Source organism: Sceloporus occidentalis, unplaced genomic scaffold (genome assembly GCF_023333645.1).
Source record: "Sceloporus occidentalis isolate IW3139 unplaced genomic scaffold, rSceOcc1.0.p SCAF_5, whole genome shotgun sequence".
In the NCBI taxonomy this organism is placed as follows: Eukaryota; Metazoa; Chordata; class Lepidosauria; order Squamata; family Phrynosomatidae; genus Sceloporus; species Sceloporus occidentalis.
In genome coordinates this window covers 43333667-43358971 of record NW_028316985.1, presented here as the reverse complement: position 1 = coordinate 43358971, position 25305 = coordinate 43333667, and the positions used below count along the sequence as shown (strand labels likewise).

Sequence of the window (25305 nt, the reverse complement as noted above, 5' to 3'; positions counted from 1 at the left end):
AAGTTGTGGCCCATGCTATAATAGAAAGGCATGATAAAACAAAATCTTTCTATTTGCTCGACTGACCTTGCACAAAGCTCTAGTGCACAGGATAACATAGCCATTCCATAAACAGAAACCTCCACATGCAGGAAGAAACTTGGGGATCCCAACCAATCATGGAATTTTAAAATGATAAAGATTATAGTTTTGTATACCAGGCTGGGCAATGTAATGCAAAAGCAATGTCTAATCTAAATAAACAAGATGTCCTTATAAAGACATATAGGCAGTAATACTAATCTAGGTGTAGAAGCCAGACAATTTTCAAACATGAATCATGGTTCTATTTGTTGGCTCACTGTATCATGAACTATGTCAGAAACACACTCAGCTAATGACAATGAATAACACTTCTCTTATGTAGGAAGTAAAATTTTCTGTCACAAAGAAAGACTTACAAGTGGTTGTCATCGCTACAGAAATTACTCTGTGTTGTTTTAATGTTCTCCTGAAATTTTTTAAAATATCAAATTCTACAGCTCCTTGCCTTCCAAAGCAATAATAATCATTTAAATGGCATGAGACTCCTACATCTATTCCAGTCCTTGAAATTACATATAGATTTGAAAAAAATTCATATATTGAATAATTAAACTTCCAGTAGTGTAAGCCTCAATTTGTGACTGACTAATAATCTTGCCAAAATTACTTCCACCTATGACAGGCACAAGACCAACCAAGAAAGAGTAGGACCCAAAGAATTTTGCCAGCACCTCCATAATAAAGAATTAAAACTTAACATAACTTTTTTCAGGATTCCTGAGATTCTAACACTCGGGAATGGGCCAAGGGAATGGGCCAAGTCCTTGTACACAGCTCTGTGAAGCAATACTAACAATATTGTCTGAGTATGGGACTTTAATAGAACACAGGCACTAAACAAAGACTTCAAAAGGCTATCTCAAATCCTTTCCTTAAAACAGCTAGCCAGGAGAGTAAGAAACTGCTTTGGCTTGAAACTCCCATATGTTCCCTTTCCTTTTGCAGTGGTCCATAGTCAACATGGTGTTTGGGTGACTGCCTCACTAAAACTTTACTGCTGGGAAGCAAGTGTCTTTGGTTTTGTCTGTACAGGAACTTTTTTGCCCTTTGAACTTCTGAGCCTTTTCCAGGTATCATGGGCTCTCCCTGCCCTGCAGCCCACCATACTGTTACTGATCAAAGGAACACATTGCTTGTTGAATGAATTGCGTTATTCACAGTTATGGTAGCCATTTCAAAGGATACAGCCTTCTTTAATGGTTTAGTCTGCATAAACCAATATATCCAAAGCAGAAGGATACATCTCAAAAAGGTCAGTAAACATTAGCTAATGAATTTTGTAGAGGGAGCACATTGCAATACACAAATGGAGAAATCATTACCTCACAATGGATTGAAAGACAATAAAGATTACATTTAACTATTAAAACAGTTAGAGAATTTAATGTTGTGTAAAAACAGAAGAATGCAAGAAGAATTACATGTGTTTTCAGTTGCAGCATGAGGATCATGAACACAGATCCATGCAGCACAGACGTCATACTGCATTTTTACATTTCTTTCCAGAATCTAGATGCAATATTCCATTCCTGTCCATTCAGGATTTCTATATGTGAAGTGCACAAGTATTTTATGCCTCTGACTTCAAGGTTTTGCTATATAGCTTTTAAGGTGCTTCCACAACCTGTCTGCATCAGGAGGAGAAGTATATGGGGGAGGTATGGTTGCATATTTGTGAGTGTTTCCTGTAACCCCACCACACCTTGTACAGTGACAAGAGGTGGAAACTATTTGGTACTTTCTTCAAGGACATATTCATACCATCCCTCAGGCTGGTTCTACCATAAACTTTTTACACATAAACAAACAAACCATTTAGTGAAGAGTTAAGACTCTTTCTGACCCCCTAAACCAGTGGTTCCCAATCTTTTCTATGGCCTGCATCCCTAGGAAAGGTTTGGTTAATGTCACACCTCCTACAAAATTAATATCACATTTGAAGTTGAAGAAGTCCAATTTCTATTTTTTAAATCTCTTAAATACCACATACAGTACTGTGGGTGAACAAATCGAGCTTTCCTCAAGTGCATAAAATGCCAATCTAAACTGAGCAATTAGATTCTAACTTATTCAGAAAAAAATTGGAAACTACTATAAATTGTACAATTCTCTCCTTTTGATTAAATAAACAACGAGACTACTATCTATGCAACACAATAACGTACTACCATTTCTCAGGGCACACTGGGAGCTGACTGAGTGATGACTTGTAACTCATCGTTCAAGAACACAAATCTCTCTTTGTAGCATCCCCTGAAATTTCATTTTACATCCTTTGCAGGTGCGGGCATAAGCACTGCAGGTTGGGAACCCTTCCACTAAGCCCAGCTTCTGTCATTTTCTTATGGATCAGCAAATAGTGTGTACTTTTTCTTTCACAAGGACTGTGACTAACTTTATGAAGGTGGTACTTAGCTCAGTAATGAGACATTCCTTTTGATTGGCTTGGTAGGATAATCTTTTAATTCTTCTATAAACTGCAGACTGAGACCATTGTGGCTCAGTAAGAAAACTCACAATTCAGACACAGTAATCTATAAAGCAATAAAATAATTCTGGAAAAAAGGCATGTTCCAATTTTATCTCTGCAATCTCAAATTCTTTATTGAAAAGTTTTAAGAGCACAGTCTCATTTTTTTCTCGGGACATCAAACTCTTGCCAGAATTGACATCACCGATGGTGCTAGCCAGAAGATACATAATTAAATCATGTCACTCTGATTTCAATGGCATTAGAAACAAGCAGAGAGAGATGGAAGAACCTAAGGGAACTGACAGGCTACAAGGCAAATATTACAAGTGTTTCTACGATGAACTGAATGGTTATGTGCATTGTTAAAACAGGTGATGTTCAATATGGATATGTAACTTGAGAAGAAACAAGATAAATTTCTTTCTTTCTTGTGTTGTCTTCCAGACTTTACCAGTATGCCAAAACCTCTATTTCCATTCTCAGTAGAAATATTCAAATAATAAGTAAAACAGAGAAGATAGTAAGATCAACAGGGGAAAAAATTATATTGGTTTTATTCATTTTGATTCAAATTTAAAGGGCTAACAAAAAGATAATATCAATAGTATCCATGCTTTTCACAACATGTAACATTATTTATAACAACAATTATTTTGAGAATTTACCATAAAGGAAACATTGTATTTTACTACAATATATTAAAAACCCAATTTTATCATTTAGTCTTAATGCTGTTTCTTTCAAGCATATGGTAAGATAGCTGGCATGTATACAGAATTTTTTAAAATGAAGGAAATCAGGTGTTTTTTCCTTCCTTCCTTTGTTTACGTTCATGCAAGATTCCATTTGTTAAAATAGGAATAGAGAAAGGCTGGAAGAATGAACTCTCCTACTGTGTCTGGTTTCTGAAGTGTTATGCAGATTAGTCAGCAGCTTTAAATGTGAGTAACAGTAAGACACTAAATCTCTCCAGAGGTTATGCATACTACACAGAATGCTATATCCTCATTTTTCTCAGCTATGATCCATCATTTCCAGACTGCTGAAAAATCCCTCCACTCGTTTCACCACACTCTGAAATCCAGCTATGGGGGGGGGGGGGGGGGGAGAGAACCACACATATTGCAAAATGTTTACCAAGCTCCTGAACTCTCTAATCATACAATTTTGAGTTGTTCATTACTAATTAAAAGCCAATGTTAGATTCCTTGTTTTCAAAAAAGACACAGCAAGTCTTCTTTGTTTAAGAGAAAAGTATGACAGCCTAGAATATCAATTGTAGGAGTCCAAGGTTGGCTCAATGCAATCAAATTTGATGTGATGTGATTTGTTTGATATTTGATGTTTTTAATTTGTTTTTTTTCTTTTCTATATGGTAATTTTAACTATTTCTCTTTTGTTATTATTTTAGAATGTACGCCTTGGGCAGGCTTTTATATTCTCTCTAATTTTACCGACTTTGTACAGCGCTGTGTATAATTACAGCACTTTAGAAATAAAGTTTAATAATAAAAATAATAATAATAAATTATTGGCTTCTTTGTATCCCCATGGCTAGGAGGTATGGCTTGGAAAATGAGGTGGCTTGAATAAGTTGATTATTCTAGAAGTTTGGTCTGGAAATTACTTTACCTCCATCCACTATTGCCACATGTTCAGCAGTTGTATTCACTGTAGACCAAGGCCAAAAACAGATGGCTCTTCACTTTCCAAGAAACTCCACACAAAACCAGGGTTATTTTGAAAGCTCTTTTTCTTCAGGGTCAGACTAGATCTTCTGGATCTGTATCTATACTGGTGGGATTGGGCCTGATCCCATTATGTGGGTTTTGGCCTGCATCATCTAAATTAGACGATGCCAGGCTGGGGGAAAACTGGGCCATTTGGCCCATGTGGACAACTTCAATGAGAGATAAGGATGCAAAAGGAATGGCATGGTTAAGTCCCGGGAAGGTTGCTTGCCTCCCAACAATCTACTTTTTTAATGGGAAAGGGAAAACAAGAGGATTAAAATAAAATTAAAAGACAATAGAAGAATACCAAACATACAACACTTTTATGGCACAGCTAAGAACTACAAAGCAATGTTCAAGTTTGCTGACCCCTTCTCTCTGAAAGAAGCTACTAGCATCTGTTGGCCCTGACTTCACAATAAGAGTTAACCCTAACTGGATAGGATAACCATGATACATTCTCTGAAGGATTCATTCATTCACTAAAATAGCATTATACTCAAGAACTAGCTCCATGAAAGTGAAGAAGCAGGATAATGAAGGGTGGTTATCCCTCTTCTATAGCCTGCACAGAAACCAAGCCCTAGATAAATGTCAATCCTCCCAACACAAAGACAGAGCTCCCTGTTACCCCTTCTTTCAGCTCACAGCAAACTAGTAATGTTTTCAGACAGTAACTTTGTGGGACCTATTTACAAGGATGTTTCTAAAAGAAATTCTCCTAATACTGTCAAAGAGCACTTTGTTTCTTAAATATTTTTCAGATTAAAGTTTCTATATCAATAATCACCAGCTCAGTTATGTTACAAACATCTATGTATTTACTTTAAATTGATCTGACAGAAAATAAAGTACAGTAGTTAAAACAAGCAAACAAATCCCAAGTATCTTGTTAGCATAGTGCTTCCCCATGGGAAACTAGATTACCTCCATAGAAATCCGTCGGTGTATCCGGTTTCTGAGGCAAACACCTGTAGGGGATTGGACTTCATCAGATGATGTTCCAGAAGCTTGATCGCTTTCACCATCTGATCCCATTTTCAGATTTTCATGTACAATATCTAAATCAAACAAAGGTAAACAAATCTTAATTAAGAAAGCAGTCTGCCTTTATTGCTCACAAAAAGCTAAATGGTACTCATTTTACCACTAAGAGTGTGTCCACAACATGATTAGCACATTCCAAATATAGAATAATACCAGATTGGCACAATCTTTTTAGTCTTGTTATGCTTAAGATTCTATTTTTAATTGAAATGTTTTCAATCTGCTTGTCTTTGAGTGCCAAGACTATCAAACTGACAGTTGAGATAGCATGAGAAAAAAAAAGACTCATATTCTAAAAATGTATGGAATCAAAATCTTCTGGAAAGATTATACAGAGAACTTTACAGAGACATATCGAAGAGCTGCTAATTTCAAACAGATTTGATTTGATTTCAAGCAGATTTGATTCCTTTCTAAGAAGAATGTAAATTTAATTAGTCTGAGGCTGCAAGTTCATACTCATCTCTGCAGGTGTAAGCATAGAGATGAACAAAAATGAGCAAAGCAGGACCAACGTCTGTCATGTACTGTTTTTTAATTTTGTGAGCTGCCCTGAGTCCCAGTTTTGGGATTAGAGTGGGATGGATAAATAAATAAATAAATAAATAAATAAATAAATAATATTAGGTATGTGGGTATAGGAGCAGGCAAAGGATCACGAACCAGACTGCTACATTGGTTTGAGTGTTACACTGGAACTCCAGGAGACCACAGTTCAAATTTGTGACAACCTTGAGCAAGTTACACTCTCTCAGCCTTACAGGAAGACAATGGCAAATCTTCTCTGAGTAAATCTTGCCTAGGATAGGATAAATCCCTATGACAGAATCACCATAAACTTGAGTTCACTTGAAGGTGCATAACAGCAGCATAGGGTTGTGTTGCTAAAGATAACATTTAAAAAATAACGTTAAACATTTTCTACGTTGAGAACAAATGTACAACAAAACAGAATGTCCTGGGGCATGATCCAGCAGCACAATATGGAAGTATGTCTACATGTCTGATTTTGATAAAAATCCATCTGTGATTACCATAACATGCAAAATTCACAAAACAGCAATACATTTATTGGTCAGCCAAAATGCACAGAATCCATGATGCAAGCTCTCGAGGTTGACTGGCTTCATCAGGCAAAAATGTTAACAATCAAACAATCAAACAGGAGAAAGAAGAAAAAAATGACACTATTGAAGTCATGTGCCTACATTTTATCAAGATGTTGTTATAGTAGTTCTTAGTTAAGCTGGTACCATGGGATATGCATGCAGGTAGTGGCCATTATTCTTCCTTGGCCATGTGAGCTCTGGGAGCCAAAGAATAAACTCCAAGAAGTAAAATTTAAACTCCATTAGCAACACAGTAAGAACCTCCTTTAAGAACCATGTTCAAACTGAGAACAACAATAACATCTTGATAAAATGTAGGCATATGACTTCCAACATACTTTCCCCCCCTTTCTCCTGTTTGATTGTTAATCACCAATATATTTTGTGCATTTTGGTTGATCAATAGGAGTATAGCTGTTTTGTGGGTTGTGGATGCTATTGTATTTTGTTGTATGGCCAACATGGCTATCCCGGATATGTTTTCTACATCTGTGATTACTTTATACCTATTCACTTTATATGCAGGGCATACAGAATGTATGTGTGGCAAGTCAAAAGCATCACACCAGACCCATATGTGCAAGTAACTGTTGTATATGTATACTATTCACAATGATACTGTGGAATCGGATTAAAGGCCTATCTAGTTCAGTATACTGTACCCAATGCCCATGTAGAGTGAAGGCAGTTCCCTATTCTGCTTTTGATCCTGTGGCTGATTTTTAGTAGTTCCTCTCACCCTGGAGTTAATTAATATATAGCCATCATAGCCTTGTCCTCCATGAAATTTGCCTATCAATTTTAACAGCTGTTTACCACTACATCTTGTAAGTAGTAAATTCCATGGGAACTATGCCTGCCTGTCCTAAAATTACTTCCATATATCTGCCTCAGGATAAGGTTATCCAGTGAACCTGAATGGTGGGAGATTTGGGACAGACAGAAATGTTGATATATTTCACTGAATAGTTCTCCCATTTCAAAATAGAAGGAAACAGTAGCGGCATCTCCTCTCTGTTCACCTCTTCGATAGCACACCTAATTTTAAAGACATCTATCTTACTATACTATTTTACTAGCCTTCTTTCTGAACTAAATAATCTACAACATTTAATCTTATTCACACAGAGGAATTGTTTTAAACCCAAATAGTTTTTGTTGTTCATTCTTGCACTTTTCTCAACTCCAGTATGCTAACTGACTGATTGATTTATAGCCTGCTTTTCTCTCAGCTATGTAGGTAGCTATATTCTTTTTCAGGTGCAACTAACAGAACTATATATATAATATGGATCAAATTAGGTGAGGAGGTTGCTTTGGAACCACAGGGGATCGTGGAAGGCTCTACACCCTTCCAGCCCTGCCCCATAAAAAAACACCAACAAATACTTTTTACCCTCCCCAGGAGTATGAAAGGCAATTTAATCACCTTTCCTCCCAAGTTGCTTTATGCTACACAGCCTTTTTTCTTCTTCTTCTTCTTTTTTTTTACAAAGCAGGAAATGACCTGGAAGTCAACATCCAGCTCACTTTCTGTTTAAGAAAACATCTCCTAAGCTCAAAGAAAGCCTGTGGTGAAAACATGGCTAAATCACCTTTACACCTCCTGGTGCATTTGTGAGCAAAACAGTTGTGGGCAAATACAGTCCATGGACTGCACTTTCTGCACCCCTGGATTATGTGAATGCCTTATGCAGCAACATTTTAATATGTGAACTTTAATTCACATATCATGCCCAGAACATATTGGCTGAGGTGCACTGATGGCACAATGGTTAAATGCCTGTACTGTAGCCACTTGCTCACAAAGCACAAGGTTGTGAGTTCAATACCAGCCAGGGGTTCAGGGTTGACTCAGCCTTGCGTCCTTCCGAGATCACTAAAATGAGTACCTAGCTTGTTAGGGGCAATTGGCTTATACATTGTAAACTGCTTTAGTGAATGCTTAAGTGCACTGATAAGTGGTATAGAAATGGACTTGCTATTGCTATCTCATCACATGCTGCTGCTACAGGCTTTGTCACATAAGAAAAGGTTTAAAATATTTACTTTTGATTCAACTAAAAACCAGAAAGCAAGCATTAGTTAAATATTTCTCACATTAGAACTGAAAACTAAGGGAACTGTGAGCCCTAGAAAGACTAGATCCTTGTTCCATACAATAATATATAATGTGATAAATGAGTCTGAAAAAGACTACTATAATTGTCCTTGGTATATTGCAGTATTCAAAACAACAACTTAGTACTATTTTCTAGTATTTTATTTAAAGGGAATTAAATCTAAAACTAATGCAGTAAGTTTGTATATGCATTTCCACACGGTCACTTTAATAACTGATGAAAAAAAAGAAAAAAAATTCATTAAGAAAATGAAGACATAACTCAATAATGTCATCAGTCATGTAACATGTTGGCTTCAGAACTGCTGACATCAGACAAGAAAATTTTCATCCTCTCAGTTTTTGTGAACACAAAAGAATGTTCTGTGAGTAATGGCAACCATTTTGGCAATTACAGTTCTGAAGCTTCCAGTTCAGCAGAAGTTAAGTATAATGACTGCTGTTGTTTGCTAAGCTGGATTTGCTTCTGTTAACAGAAAAAATTATTTTGTTTCACCTTAAATATAATTTTTTGTTTCAACTTGAAAACAAAACAAAAGTACACTTATTTTTTTTAATTAATAAAAAGTCTTGAATAATAGATGATCAAATTGTGCAAGAGGTATTATTCAAATGAATTAAATACAAAACTCTGGGTGAATTAGTGACGGATGCAGGAAAAGAACCATACCAAGCTTCAGATTCCTCTCTGCTTATCAGACAAAACACTACTCTGTTCATAGCAAAAATTTCTATATCAAGAGTTTATTGACATAGGAATCACACCTCTGGGACATCTAATTCGCTTCTGCAGACACAAAGAGCAGGCAAGCTTGCCAGTTAATTTCGCTGTGAAAAAGGGAGGAAAGACCTCATGAATATTTAAGCAGTATTCCAAGGATTCGGTAACATAAAAGCATGTAATTGATTCAGACAACGAAATAATTGTAAAAGGGCAGATCACCAACAGCCTTCGGAAACAGAAAGTAAGGTTTCCACAGCTTTCATCTCTGCCCAATGGGCTAAAGTCAGGACAGATCATCTTTTTCCTCACTTGGGATAAGCAATTCTGAATATTTTATCATGGGGCCTCGCTAGTGATACTCTTTATTTTGGATCACTTCAACAACTAAAACTTTTATCTTACATAAGAACCTTGTTTCAAAAGGGAGTCCAAAGAGGGATAACAATAAATTTATCTTCCACTTATAATGAAGCTATACCCAATAAGACCTGTGTTTGGGCTCCCGAAGAAGCCTTCATTTTTCCAGTACCCTAATGGTGTCCACATGCTTTATGTTTCTGTCAGACTGATGGTATGGAATATGTGGGTCTCTGTCAAAGGCTAGTGGATCCTGTCCAGGAGCATGTGTCTTTTAAGACCCATTTGGGTATTCTCTCATACAATTGAGAATCATGTGAAAGGGGCATCAAAGTGGGGCTTTAGTCTTTTCAAACCTCAGGTTCCACTATTTTAACAGATAACATGCTAAAATGAACATGATTACTAATTTATCCACAGCTAGCAAGCACAGCTAGCTTGCACATGACAGCTTCATAACTCACTAACAAGAGTATCATGGCCTAGGGATAGGTTGAAACATTCTTGTAATGCAGAAGATTTTTGTTGCAAAAACTGGGATCGTTAAATGCAAGGTGTATTATAAACCTCACAATGCCAGCTATTCACATGCTATGCCTTTGTAAATTAACAAGTACACCTTCTTCTTCCTTTCATCATAATAGAACAGTATCTTATTAAAATGGTATTCATTTTATACTAAAATTCTACATAACTCTTGATGTACAACGAAGACATACTCCACTGTCTTGTTATAGTTATTTCCTTCCAAGGACAGATAAGACAGATTTAAAAGTATTAAATGTTAACCTCTTTTGCTTCTATGGCCCTGCTGCAAGTACTACTGCATGAATGTTACTCTAGGATGAAAGAAAGAGGCAAAAGAATGTATTCACTTGATGCATAAATGTGGTGCAGGTTATAAAGAGATGGACAGGAACTTGGGAGATCCACATTCTTTACTTCACAGGGACATGTAACTGATTGGTTGACCAATCACTCTCTTAGTCTGACCTACCTTACAGGCTTCTGTGAGGGGAAGGGGAGAGGGAGAATCTTGAGATTACTGGAGGAAAGGCATAAATATAATTAATAAATACATAAATTCTCATTACCTAGTCTGCTCCCATTCCTCGGCATTGCCATGAAAGAGCCAAGGCTGCCACCAATAACACTGTGGGGTCTTCGTAGTGGAGGCTTTTTGAAGGATCCTGTGTACTGGTGAAGGAACGAGTGCATACTATGAGATGTCGGAGGTCTGCCATTCTTCACGATAGGCTCTAAAATTTGTCCACACCAATTGATTTGTTCCCCAAAGCAGGAAATCCAGGAACATGCCAAGAGAGGAAAACAGAATTACCAAACAGTTTACTTGCAGGTCCACAGCATTTGAAACCCAGAAGTAGATCATCAACAGTGACAAATGTTACACAGAACAAATGTAAATAAACAAGATATATCACCCTTGTGTCCCCATACTCACTGAGGCTCAGCCAGATAATCCTGCCACTCTCTCACAATTGGAAACCAGAACATTATAATAGCAATGCAGCAACCACTGAGCAACCTATTACCATACAGATATTCTGCTTTGTTCATATAATTAATCAAGGTCCAGATGATGTTACAGAAATGAAAACTTGAAAGGACCATCTTCCATTTACAAGCCTCTTGTGTTTCATCACTGCTTGTTCCATCTTTTTCTCATCAAAGAAAATCAGCTTAAGGAAGGAAAGATGGGATAGCTGTGTAATGCCTTTTGATTCACAGCACTGGGAGCCATCCTTAGATGGCTGAAAGTGCTACAAGAAATGGGCCAGGTAATTCATATGGATATTTGTGTACAAGTGAACACCTCTGATTGATTCCTGGAAAATCACTATGGTTCCCATCCTGGGAGAAATGTGAGGTATTTATTTATTTATGTATTTATACCCCGCCCTTCAGCCCTACGTACATATTAAATATGTATGTATGTATTAAATAAACAAACAAACAAACAAATAACAAGGCTGAATGAAACACAGAGTCTTTCAGCCTGTGAACGAACAGAAATGAGTTGTGAGACCTTCTGGAACACTACTGAATATGGAGCAGAAGGGTAAAATAGATGAAAAAAGGGTGTCCTACCTTTTACAAGAAACACTTCTTGCTAATGCAAAGCTGCTACGGGAAACAGTAGTATGGAAAAATATGGAAAAGGGAAAACTATGCAAGAGCTACTCAAACTGCACATTTCCTAGCTGTAGAACTCAGATTTTCATAGTATAGACACCACCATCCTGTGTATGACACAATGTGACGCAAAAATACAAATTGGCAGGGAACACAAGTTTTAACAATTTGAGAATAGAATACATATAGCCCTGCCTTCTACTTTTCACTGTTAAGCGAGAGGGTTGGAAAATGGAGCAAGTTGCTGTGCTTTGATCTGTGATATTTGAGAACCTTGCCTCCTGGACCATCTGAGGAAGCTCATACACCTTGGGAGACTATTCTCTGTAAAAGCACAGGAATCTTCCCTTGTCCTTTACCTTCCAGATGTACTGGCATACAACTCCCTACAACCTAGTATATCTATCATCCTCACTGGTTGAAGATGAAGGGCAATGTAGCTGAACACATCTTGAGGACTTCAGGCTGGGGTACACCATCATAAGGCTCCTGTTAATAAATCTATCGTCAAGTACCTTAAAAATCACAATATACAGAAGACATCAAATAGTATGAAATCTAAAACATTTCAGATGATATTGAATTACATAAATAGATTTACAGATATTCAGACATCAAAGAACCTGCCCTGCTAAGTAATACGGAGAATCTACTCAAGAACCTGTAATTAAGACTAAAAAAGTATGCACGAAACAGATTGTTCAGAAGTAAACCTTCACTGTTCGGTGCATAATTTCTTTTATAGCTTGAAAAATGTCATAGCCTAATCACACAAATCTTTGAAAGTAAGGTTCTACTGTGCTCAGTAGCAAATAGGAAGACTCCCCCAAAAAGTGCATAGGACTGACACTTCCAAGTGTATGCACTTATGTGAGCAATGGATCTATAACTGAAAGCCTATAATTAAGATAATCAACTAAAATTTCTCAATGAATGCAAAAGCACTTTCTTTCTCACTCACAATAAATGTTCTACTTCACAAGCTACATTTTCCCCATGCAAGGACAAATCTTTATGCTTTAATCTGTATACCTTCAGCAACACACACACACACAAACTTCCACTGCACAAACCCTTTTCCTACATGGTGATTATTCCTATGTGGAATATTGTAATGCACTGAAAAGTCCTTTATCATCACTATTTTTTTTAAATGTATAACCCCTGATCCCAGGCTCTCATGCCTTAAAAATATTAAGTTACCTAGGAAAGTGAAATATTTTTCTAGATAGGCTAATTTCTCTTCTGATAGGGTCATATGAATCACCTAACACAAGTTATAAGACTGGATGATGCATATTATAAAAGCTTGGATTTACTAACTTGACCAGCACTATCAGAGCAAAAATCCAATGCTGCTAGTATCCTGATATTGGTGCAACTTTTAATGGTACTATCTTATTAATATATATCTCTCCCCAGAACATAGATTGCTGGGGTGGGGGCAGACTTTACCACTGGCTTCTTTTGCAGAATACCTTAAGCATCAACAAAGATGCATACAAAGCCAAGTCAAGTATGCTAGCCTCACGCTTCAAGGAAACTGCTAAGCTTAAAAGTCTAATTTCCAGTTACCAAAAGATTCAGTCCTGTGAATTACAGACGTGCCAATAGGGGAGGATTCCAGCAAACAATGAATACTGATTATGAAGTGAAAGAGAGCCAAGCTGGGAAAGCAAGAGGATGAAAAGAACAAAGGGGAAAGAAGAGAATGGGACCAAGGAAATGGTGAAAAGCAACTAACATGGAAGTATGGCTCAGCCACAGGCACTGAAGGAAGACAGTAAGTTTTCCTCCTCACCATCACCTTCCTTTGATTTCTCCCAAGCCCTCACAGCTATAACGTATTTATGAAAGAAAGGTATACAGAATGCTTCCAGAAGCATCAAAACACTCCACTTGCCTAACTACAGTTTCAGAAAGCAAACAGTTAATGTTAACAGTATATTTTGAGTTGTCTCTATTTGGCAACATCATAACACATGGTGAAACATGATAAAGTAACAGTAGTGATCAACCACTTACAGACGACAGTGAAAAGCTTCCGACAGCCAGACTGATGTTAGTTAACAGCATTAAAAAAATAAATAAAGACACACATCCTATTGCTCAACCACAATCCATCTGGGTTCATTAAATAGTAATGTTCAGCTGTTTCCCTTCCCTTCTCTCAAGCAAGCAATGAAATGCCTTGTCAGGAATTCCACATCTTCTATACTTGGGCAGAGTGAATCCTGAATGCTTGGCACGCATTAATAGCATATCAGTCAATTAGAAACCCTCCACACTTTCCCTACTATATCAAGAAATGTGCAACATAAATAGGGAGAACACCTATTGTACAGTTACAACAGATTACAGTAGTGTTAGTTTCTGTGGTATTATGTATTAAAATGGTAATAATTGCAGGTATTAATATCTTCTACTCATGGGCAAAATTCAGTTATTGTTAACCTCTGTGGTTTTATAGATAAAATATAGTAATTATTCATATCTCCTACTCATGACCAAAATTAGCAAACTGCTCATTATCAAAATTTCAACCTAACGTGAAGTTCTGACAGATTTCTTTGGACAGAAAATAGTTACCAGATCATTAGTTTGGAAATCTGAGCTTATTTCTGCACTGAATTTCTGGGGGTTTACAAGTCTTTAGTTTTGGGAATACTGCTGTCAATAGAGTCTTTCGGCTTTGTTTGTGAGGCATCTATGAAGAGTTAAGATTTCCATCAAGTGTTTGCAAAGATCTAGATTTATACATTTTAGAAAACTGACAGGAAATTACCTCATTTGCTAATACATTTTTAAAAAAACATTTCCCCATCAGATCTACAGCAGAATAGCATTTATGGATGTATACAATGCGAAATAGTTCAACTAAAAAGATAATTCATAGGAAAGCTTTGAAAAGGAGTTAGATGAATTTACGGAGGGCCATAAAAAGCTGCCTGTCTCATTGGCTACTTATCTCCTGCAGCATCAGAGGCAGTATGTCTCTTGATACCAATTGCTGGGGAATGTAAGATGGAGGTTACAGTTGCCCTTCTATCCTGTTTTTAGCTTTCCCATGGGCAACCACTGTGAGTGTGAACAGGATACTTGATTAGATAGCCTTTCAGTCTGAATCAGCATTTCTTATGTTCTTATTTACACCATTTTATCCTAAAGGCACCAGATCCTGTCAGACCTTGGAAACTAAGCAGGGTCAACCCTAGTTAGTACTTGGATGGGAGACCAGCAACCGATTCCAGTTGCTGTAGATTATATATCAGAAGAAGGAACTGGCAAAGCCATCTGTCAGTTTTCCTGCCTAATAAAACCCTATGAAATTTATGAGGTTACCATAAGTCAATAAGTGACTTGAAGGCACATGTTGTTGTAGTTGTTTTCCCAATATGGTGCTATCCAGTGGTACTGGACTACAACTCTCATTATACTGAACCAACAGGATCACTAGCTTTGCTGGCTGGGTATGATGGGAGCTGTAGTCAAACAGATCTGGATAGTATCATTTCAAAGGATGCTAATTTAGAGGACTGAAAACATTCATTAGCACTGGGGAGTTTGTAACAAAAAGCCATGAAAAAAGAGAATCTCAAAACTACTTCATCCTTTTTGTAACTCTGTTCCATATATGTCTTCAACAAAGGGCAAGAAACAAAAAGTTACATGGAGGAAAGAAAAGTAGACATGGAATTCAAGTGTCAAACATTGCAAGTCAGAGTAATATTGAGAATGCAGTCAGGCAAAGATGAGTTTCCTTTTCCTCTACATGTACCAGTAACCAATTCTATTTACAAGCTACAGATCTGAAGCTGATGTACCCTTTACCAATCCAGATGACAGCTCCTAGTGTTACCAGTCAAAAAATATTGTGCAGTTATTCTGTCTTTTCCACTGCAATGGACTTTTTTGTGGTAAGAGAAAAGGTGCAAGAAGCAGTAGGCAAACACGGGAAGGTGACAAATGGAAGATGACATCATCTGGTCCCCCCCACCTCCCTGTAAAGTTCCAAAATTGAGGCATGACAACTGTATGATAAAAGCCTTGTATATAAGCTTCTTTTAATAACTTGTTCAAGTGTCCCAATTAACCCAACAGAAGGACAAGTAAACACCTTGTTAATGTTGCCATTCAAAACTGATATACAGTGGGGCCTTGGTATCTGCTGTGGTTTTGTTGCAGGTCCCCGTAATATAACAAAATCCATGGCTGCTCAAGTCCCATTATATATTAAGACATAGAAAAATGTTGTCCCATATACAAAATGCTAAAATTGTTTGTTTTTTGGAATTTTAAAAAATATATTTTCAAGCCATGGATGGCTGAATTCATGGATGCAGAATCTTTGGTTACAGAGGGCCAGCTGTATTAAATGAATACGTATGAAATGATACAGGATGATGGTGGTGGTGGTGGTGATGATGGTGATTTTGCTTATTTGTTACTTGTATTATTTGTATATCCTACTTTTTTCCAACACAGAATCCATACAAAGTTCCCATGAAGCTGGTCTCCTATACAGAACTTGATCAATCTCTGAGCAGGTTACCTTCATTAAATTACAGCTGCTACATCATGCACCTTCAAAACCATGCCTTGGCCAGCTGTAGTATTTTAAAATGAAACTCAACTATACAATATCCCAAACTCTCAGAACTGAACCAATTTTTAAATGATTTAATTCACTGGTTCATATTTAGTAAGCTGTTTCTTACAATGAAATCACTTTATTGCTTTCCCACAGAAGCCACAAAGAACTCCAGATGATTAAATTTTACATTTTCTGGATTCTAGCCATCAAAGTAAACGGTCAGTAGCTTTATTTCTGTACGTCAAGAAGCTCTAAGGAGCTTTTTCCTGGCAGCTGCTCACCACAACAGGATATTCTGGTCCTTTAAATGAAGCTGGTGTCTACCCACAATTGAATCTGTTCAGATCAGAGGGAAAATATTCTAGGAGACATCGATTCAGGATGACCCATGAGAGTCTTAAAATAGACAGCAAGAACAGTTTGTAGAAAGACAGACCAGTCAGGTAACACTGCTCCCACTTTCCTCATAACAGAGAGATGATAGAAGCAGTAGAAACAACAGATTCCAGAGGAACAGAAATGTTCTCACTCAATGCAGCACAGAGCGGTTGCTTAGGAACAAGATCAGGAAGCATTTCATACAAGATGTTGAAATAAACCCTTTTGCAGTCAAGGGACTCTACTGATATATTCAGCTCCTTACTTTAGTTGTATGAAATAAGTATCATTGTTTGCATGTGTGTAACAAATAAATCACTTTCCAAGGAAAAAGACAACCATAAACCTTATGCTGCTGCTTTACCATGATGAAGATAATACTGCAAAATCTACCACAAGCAGCTATCAAGGAAAACTGAAAATAGCAAAGGGGCTCCTGCATGGTGCCATTAGAAAAATCACAAGAATATTTTTAAAATTTATAATATATATTCCTGTTAAGTATACACAGAAGGGCTCTTCTGTATCACACTGGTAGAACCAATGAAACAGTGAAAAAGGAAAAAGGTTTCACCAGCCTGGGTGCCACAGATGAGAAAGCTTTTTCCTTTGTCACTGGTTTATTGGTTCTACCAGTGTGATAACTGCTATTTTCAGTTTTCCTCTAGGTGCCATCCCTTCCTCTGGATGCCTGAGTGGGGTTAGTGTTGTCCCTTCTCTGGATGTCAAGATAAATCTGGCTCTTTACCAAAGCTTTTCTGGAACTCAGCAGTTAAAGTTTGATTAGTGATGAATTTTTGTTGTTGTATATAGTATAAACATTGTCTTAAATGCTTTGCAATTTTTCAGGTAGTTTTAAATTGTCTGATGTTACTTTGCTACCTCTCCAACAACATTAGATATTTGGCTATAGAGTAGGATAATAAAAATTAAATGACTAAATAAATGCTGGATATACATGTAGAAAGACTGTATTTTAGTACTGATACACATTTCTACTGCCAAGATGCCTCTGATGTGCATCCATAGTGTGAATAGGCAGAGCACTGCCTTGTTGAAGACAGCATAATAACTGAGGGTCTAATTAAAAAGTGTCCCCAGGTGTCTGCACAGCTGCCATGACATGTTCAGTAATGCTGCATGGTCATGTTTTTCTTAACCACCAGGCCGCATGTTCAAATCAAGATCAAACACAGTACAACACATATACTATGATGGTATCACAAGGTAACCACAGTTAGCTTTGAAGAAAAATACACCTGGGTCTTATTTTGAGAAGAAGCAGAAGAAGAAGAAGAAGATATTCTATTTTCCCAACCTAAAAGCTATTCTATCTGCATTCTTCCTTAAAAAAAATCAAACAAATCTGTTCTTTGCGTAACTTTTGGAAAAAAGTTATTACTTTAAAAGCTGCTTCCAGATGTCAGCCTTAATTACATTTCCCTTTGCTAAGTACAGAGTCAATCTGAACTATAGAGCAATACAGAATTGCTAGTGAACTGCAGGTGGATTTCTGCCCTAGAAAAGTAAGACAATACTGCCCTGGCTCTTCTGCATTTCTAATGGGGCATCAAATGTGAACACCATGACACCAGCCCAAATCAAGAATATGTTTAGACAGATTGCTTTGACATATAAAAATTACTTAGGACATTTTAATGTTGACTTTTGTATTTTGTTCTAGAATTTCTGAGAAGTAAGTAAGTGTCGACATGGCATTACTTTTCTGTGATGGTGATTGCAAGCTCTTGTGAGGCAAGAGCTATTCTATGCTAATGTCAGCAGTGCTGCTGAACAGACAGGCCAAGATAAAGCTGCTTCAGGTCACTTTGGAAGTATGGTGTTTAAATGATACACACATTTTAAGAGGCCAGAAGCTGCGCCAAAGCTACACTCTAGTCCTTAGGACTGGAGCATGGCTTTGGTGCGGCTTCTAGCCTCTTAGGATGCATGCAGCATTTAAACAGCATACCTCCAAAGTGACCCGAAGCAGCTTTATTTTAGCTTGTCTGTATGGGCCCTTTCCATGTCAAAAACGCTTTTGTTGAGGAGCCAGATTAAATGTTTCAAACAGCTACCGGACAGTAGCAATGGTGGGGCTTACACTAGTGGAGGATCTCTCGGATAATTGAAGTGGCACCAATAGCTAACACTTGTTAGTACTGTGCAGAAGGAGGCATGGTAAATCCCCTTTGAATGTCTGTTATCATGAAAACCTTATGATCAGACATTTCACCATCAGAGAGCTCTGGCACCACAACAAACTAAATTTCCAAAACTTCCATAGTACAGATGGCCTTCCATTTTCGTGGGAGATCCGTTCCGATCCCCCCGCGAAAACAGAGGCTCATGCATATTCAAGAACCATAGACTTGAATGGGCCGCATGCCTGTATGCGCGCCTGTGTGTGGGGCGCACCCCATTAAAAATAGCGGAGGTCGCCCCTCCGCAGATTTTCAAGATCGTGGATCTGAGATCCGCGAGTTAGGAGGGGCAACTGTAACGAGTTAAAGTGGTGTCAGACTGGATTGTTTCTGCAGTGTGAATGCAGCTTCTGACAAATAGATTCCATTTTATGATGTTATTCTGCACCCAGCCAGTCTCTGTTCTCATAGCTGGACAGTGAGGAAAGTTGATAGGAAGAAAATCATCTCTGAAATGTGGTGTTGGAAGAGTTCTATGGATACTGTGGACTTCTTAAAAAACAACAACCAAATAAATGGATCCTAGAGCAAATCAAGTATGAGCTCTCTCTAGAAGCCAAGATAACTAAACTGAGAATGTTGTACTACTTTGTCATATCATGAGGAGACATTATTTACTAGAAAAGACACTAAATGCTTGGTAAAGTAAAAAGTAGTAGTGGAGGAAAAAGGAAGACCCCATTACAGATGATGATGATGATGATGATGATGATAATACCCTGCTCTTCAGCCAAAAGGCTATCAGAGTGATTTACAATTTGTTAATTAGACATTAGATGGACAGACTCAGTCTGCAAGACCTTAGCAGAGAAGCTGAGGACAGGGTGACCTACAGGTACCTCTTGGAGGGTGTCAGAAATCCAAGTCCACTTAACAAAAATTAACAATAACAATCTAAAACACAGATACATTAGAATTAAGAACCACTGCCCATTTTGAATGAAGGATACAAATCGTAAGAACCAATTCCTACTTTAGTAACCAACCCTGGGTAGCATAAACAGCCACCCTGTGGCAGCTGGAAGCAGAATCTCCCATCTTCACATCTAAGTTGGGAGCCATCATGGAAAACCAAAGAAAATTAATCAAATAACTGGTGAGAGGGAGGTAACTGCTCCAAATGATGGGACCTAGTAATTTCCATTTCAGCAAATTAATGTGTAAACTTGATCTTTGGCCATCATGGATGTTATGACCTGGGTGAGTGGGATTGAGTAGCTGGATCCCAGTGGTGGTAAACAACTCACTCTGTTAAGGAGAAGTGATATAGTGCATTCTCTCCTGAAGAGAATACCACTAGATCCAGAAGTATGTGAAAATTACTTGCTGTGTCCCTCTTAAGTCATTTTCAACTTATGGCAACCCTATCACAGAGTTTTCTCCAAAATATTTGTTGGGGGTGGGCATTGCTATTGTCTTCCTCTCAAGCAGAGTGAGTGAGTGTGACTTGCCTGGAGTGGGCTCCAAATGGGGATTTGAATCCTCCAAATCCTAGTTGAAGACTCAAACCACTACACCACACTGGCTCTCACTGAAAACTACTGTCCTATTGCTAATCTTTCCTTTCTGGGAAGGGAGTTTGTGTGGTGCTTGGGCAGCTTCAAATATTCTTAGAGGAAGCAGATTATCCAGACCTATTTGGTCTGGTTTCAGGACACGGTATGGCACTGAAATAGTTTTAATTGCTTTGACTGAAAACCTACTCCAAGGGAAAGACAAGAAGAGTGTTACCTTGTTGATTTACCTGGATCTTTCAGCAACCTTTTATACCACTGATCATGGTACCATACTGGACTGGCTCTGTGGGATAGCAATAGGAGGCACTGAATTACGGTTATTTAGAGCTGGTTCCAGACAGTGGTACTAAGGGATTCCTGTTCAGCCCCATAGCTAATACCCTCCATGCTATATAATACTGTATCACTGGGGGCCAATTCATGCTGCAGAATTACATAGTGCTATTATACAATTTTAACAGCCATCATTCTGTCCTATGAAATCCGAGGAGGGGAATTTAGAATTCTCAACCAGAGGATTCCAGTGCCTTAACAAACTATAAACCCCAGGATTCCATAGGATAGAATCATGGCAGCTAAAGTGGAATAATAGCACTCCAATTGTGTAGTGTGAATAAGCCCTAGGTGAGGTCATAAGGAGGCTTGAGTTCGACATTTCTTTGCAATCTCAGTCAGCTGGCATTGTGCAGGTGCTGGACCAGTGCATGGAAGCTATAATGGGCTGGATGCAGGCAAATAAACAAAGTTAACATGCTAAGACAGAAACTCTGCAGACTGGTGCAGGAACTGGGTAAACAGCCTATCTATCTTTGGCCTTCAGTGATGATAAAAGATCCAGGAATACTCCCAAGCTATGTGCCTTCTCCCTCAGAGGATCCAGCTTGGGAATATTCCTGGATTCATCATTATCACTAAGGCCAAAGGTAGACTCCATGGCTTGGGAAGCATGGGATCAGCTTTAACTGGTCCACTAGCTATGACCTTTCTTGGACAGAAATAACTTAGCTGCAGTAGTTAATGCACTGGTAACTTCCCAATTAGAATGCTATCTATGTGGGGCTGCCCATGAAGAGGAAAATAAAACAGTAGTTAGTGCAAAACACAGCAGCTACACTGCTAATCAAAACATTATATAGACTATATATAAACTATATAAAACTATATAACTGGTTGCCAATACTTTTCTGGTCTCAGTCCAAGCTGCTTGGGATGACATTTAAAGTCCTAAATGGCTGGAGATCATGATAACTGTCTCCCTATATGTGCCCTCTATTGTGTGCTGCCAGGTGGTCAATATACTATGTCAAGGCTGTGGCACCCAAAGTGTAGAATGCCCAAACCTTGGAAGCCTGCCTGGTGTCAACTGTGCAAAGAGATCTTGTAGCACTATTGAGATTACATCTGAGGAAGTGGATGAAGTTGAAGAAAGCTTATGCTACAGCTTCTTTCACTCAGTCTCAAAGATGCTACAAGATCTCTGTGCATACTGATATTTCAGACTAATACGGATGTGTCTTTGATGCAGTGGCATCACTAGAGTTCTATCTGTCACTTGGTGCAGTACCTCATTTTGTCACCACCACCCCGACCTCCTCCCATACCACATCCTAAAGAATCTTTAGAAATGTTTTTGTACTAATATTATTTGCAAACGGTAATTCTCATAAATCATTGAATGTAATGGCAATAGTTGTTAACATAAACTACTAGCAAAATAAAAATTTTACCTTTAAATTACAATATCATATGCACTGCCCATATGTATTTATATTTACATAGTTTCATGTGGTTAAACTGAATATTTGATAAGATATGATGTTTTAAAAGAAAATTTAAAAATATATTTTTTAAAAAATTGAAACCTGAGGCCTGCTCACTGAGCCTCACCCCATTCACACCTTCTCTTCTGCTGAGCTCCAGGGTTTTAAAGGCATGTGAGTGAACGCTACAGCCCATTTCTGCCCCAAAGCAGACATTTGGAGTGCAGTGGCATTATCTGGTGCAGCCTGAACTCTCTGCATCGCTCTTCCCAGTGATGCCCTGCTCTGGTGTTAACCCTGGTTGCATTTTGCCAAACAAGTAAAGACATGGCTATTTACCAATGCCTGTGCAGCTTACTCCAAAATGAATGGAGATTTAATCCAGAATGTCTTTGCACGTTGTTTTAGAACTGTTTTCACCTTTTAAACCTGTTTTTAACTTGTTCAATTCTTTAATATATTTTTGCACTTAAAATACTGTTTTAATTTGCTTTAATCTGCTTAAACTATTTTACTTGCATGCCACCCTGAGATCTTGTTATAAAGGGCATAATAATAATAATAATAATAATAATAATAATAATAACAACAAATAAAATATGGATATAAATCTAATAATTATAATTATTAATTATAAAAATAAACCTCATAATTTCATTTGGCAAATGTAAACACATATTTTCTTGGAATTCATTCTGACTTGTAATGCAGAAATAAGACAGAATTATCCATACATTATAAGGAACTATTTTCTGAAGTCCTTCAAGCAATTAGGAGTGCTATGTAAATAATGAACTATAAAATATCATTATGATCCTAACTAAAGAATAAGAACATTTACAAAACACATCTCTGTCCGTCCCTTTATCAGAGAATTTAGACATTCAGTCTTACAAGCTTCATCATGCAACTTGGACTCCCCAAAAGTGTAAATACTGTATGATTAAAAAAAAAAAAGCAGAAATTCAAAGCCCAACCAAGTCTACAGGACAACTGATGCAGAATCTCATGTGTCACAGCAAAATGCTCTGGACTTTCTACTTGACTAATACCATGATTATGCTGCCATTATGTCTCATGCATGACTGTTCGTTTGCAATACTTTGCAATCTCCCTCTTTCCCTTTCTCCTTCCTACACACTCTTCCACACTCACAGAACGTTCTCTTCCCTTCTGCTGTGATTTGTTTCTTCTTCCCACAAGGCTTCTAGCTCCTACATCCTACATACATACAGTCACTTAAAAAGGAAATGTGAGCAGCAAGATTCTCTTCTTAAAGGCATAGGGTGACAGTTCTAGCTGTGACTTGATAAATGCTTTTTCTTTATGGGGCAATAAACATGAGAGCTCAATTTCCTTATTGCCTGTTACATGGTAAGGCAGGCACACACATGGGGACCAGAATTTGGCTGCATAATGAATCAAATGAGTTAATATTCATACTGACTTGCTTGTAGAAGGAAATGTTATATGTGAAGAAAGAAGAATATTCTGCCCCAGACATATACGTATACACATATTAGTGTAAGTGCTCTCTCTCTCTCTCTATCCCTGCCATCTGCCAGGTGTTATTGCTTTACTTGTCCTGCCTCTTGTCTCTGCATCCAGAATAGAGCTAGGTGGGACGGGGCCCATATCCCATCAATGAATTTCTCTTCTCATCCCCATGACTAGGTAAATCAGGAATGGTGGACATTGCTTGAGGCTACCACTGGAAAGTAATATTAAGCATCATGTCTGCCAGTTCAGGCAAGCTGAAGCTGTGTCACTCCTGATTGTTTTAGGGCCTTGGGTGTGGAGGTTCCAGGGGTCATCCCTTTTAAACACATTTTATCACATTTAGGAGAAGAAGGGAGGGGCTGGGTAAAAAGGTTATTTTTGGCTGGGTTTTTTTTTTTAGGGAATCTGGTGGCTTTTGAAGGTCAATGGGGGTCCCAAAGGCTGTCATGAGCCCCACCACCACCACCATATTCACCCTGCTGACTGCACAGTTCACACCGCTGGGATAAAGTGTAATTACGGTACATTGAATGTATTGCTTTCAACTGCTGTTAGCCATACTAGAAGAATGGGATATTTTTCAGTAAAAATCAGGGACGGGCAATCTCCGTAGCCATTTTTTTGGTTGGCCCAATGCACAAAGGCAACATGGGCAAAGTTAAGGGGATGAAATATTGACAAATTTTTGTAAACCAATGAAATTGACCAAAAAAAGAGATATAATTACATAAAATATTCTATTAATATAGTTTATATGTCTAAAATTAAATTTTATACTATGTTCGTTAGAAAATAAGTCAAATTCATTTTAGAGAAATTTTATTTAAAGAGAAAGAGAAGCTTTGTTCAGACTTTGGTGAATTACAACCTCCATGATTTCTCACCACTCTCACTGCTAGCTAGAGATTTTAGGAGCTACAATCTCCTAAAAGGGCCAGATATCCTTCACCCTTTATTTAACTACTGGTGCAAAAATACACAAATACAGAACTCACATTTCTGCAGCTCAGTGTATTAATGATACAGAATTTGTAGCCTGAATATCACTGCATTTGGAAAGCATTCACTTCAGTTCTATGATATACCAATACAATTGAAGAACAAGATATAGACATATTATTCCCAAATGCAGATATAGACTCCCCAAAACAGATAAAGACTCATTATTCCAAACTTTAACAATATTGTTTTATCAACAGAAACATATACAAAGGGTTTAGATTTACCGTTATCTTTGCTGCTGTTTTCTTCAATTGTCATTTGTTCGGCCAGTTCTGAAAGTGACTCATCAATAGTCTGGCTCCCACGCAATGTTAGAGAAAATCTCCGCTTGAACTTTTTCATTCTATCAGCAATACGTCTGGCTTAAGGAAGCCTGTTAAAATTAGAAAGTTGTTGTTTTAAACACTTAAGATTTAAAGGAAAGCACTTGAAATATTTGGGGGAAACTTGTTTACTTATGTCACTGCTTACTTAGGTCTTTTTTTAAACAAAATATTTGGTGCTTGCAGAAACAATCATTTGTATCCATTTCAATACTGCTACAAAG

At 37.7% G+C, this 25305-nt stretch overlaps 1 protein-coding gene across 2 annotated transcripts in view; it reads right to left on the bottom strand.

Moving 5' to 3' along the window:
- Positions 1-25305, bottom strand: part of LOC149312079 (cyclin-dependent kinase 17) — a 108800-nt gene that overhangs the window by 42899 nt on the left and 40596 nt on the right. For both annotated transcript variants that reach the window (XM_089523920.1, XM_089523922.1), the window contains exons 2-4: positions 24983-25131; positions 10744-10908; positions 5218-5351 (exon numbers count right to left, since the gene is read on the bottom strand). In XM_089523920.1, the coding sequence (XP_089380046.1) occupies positions 5218-5351; positions 10744-10908; positions 24983-25100 (417 nt within the window). In that variant the 5' untranslated portion in view covers positions 25101-25131. The remainder of the gene's footprint in view (positions 1-5217; positions 5352-10743; positions 10909-24982; positions 25132-25305) is intronic.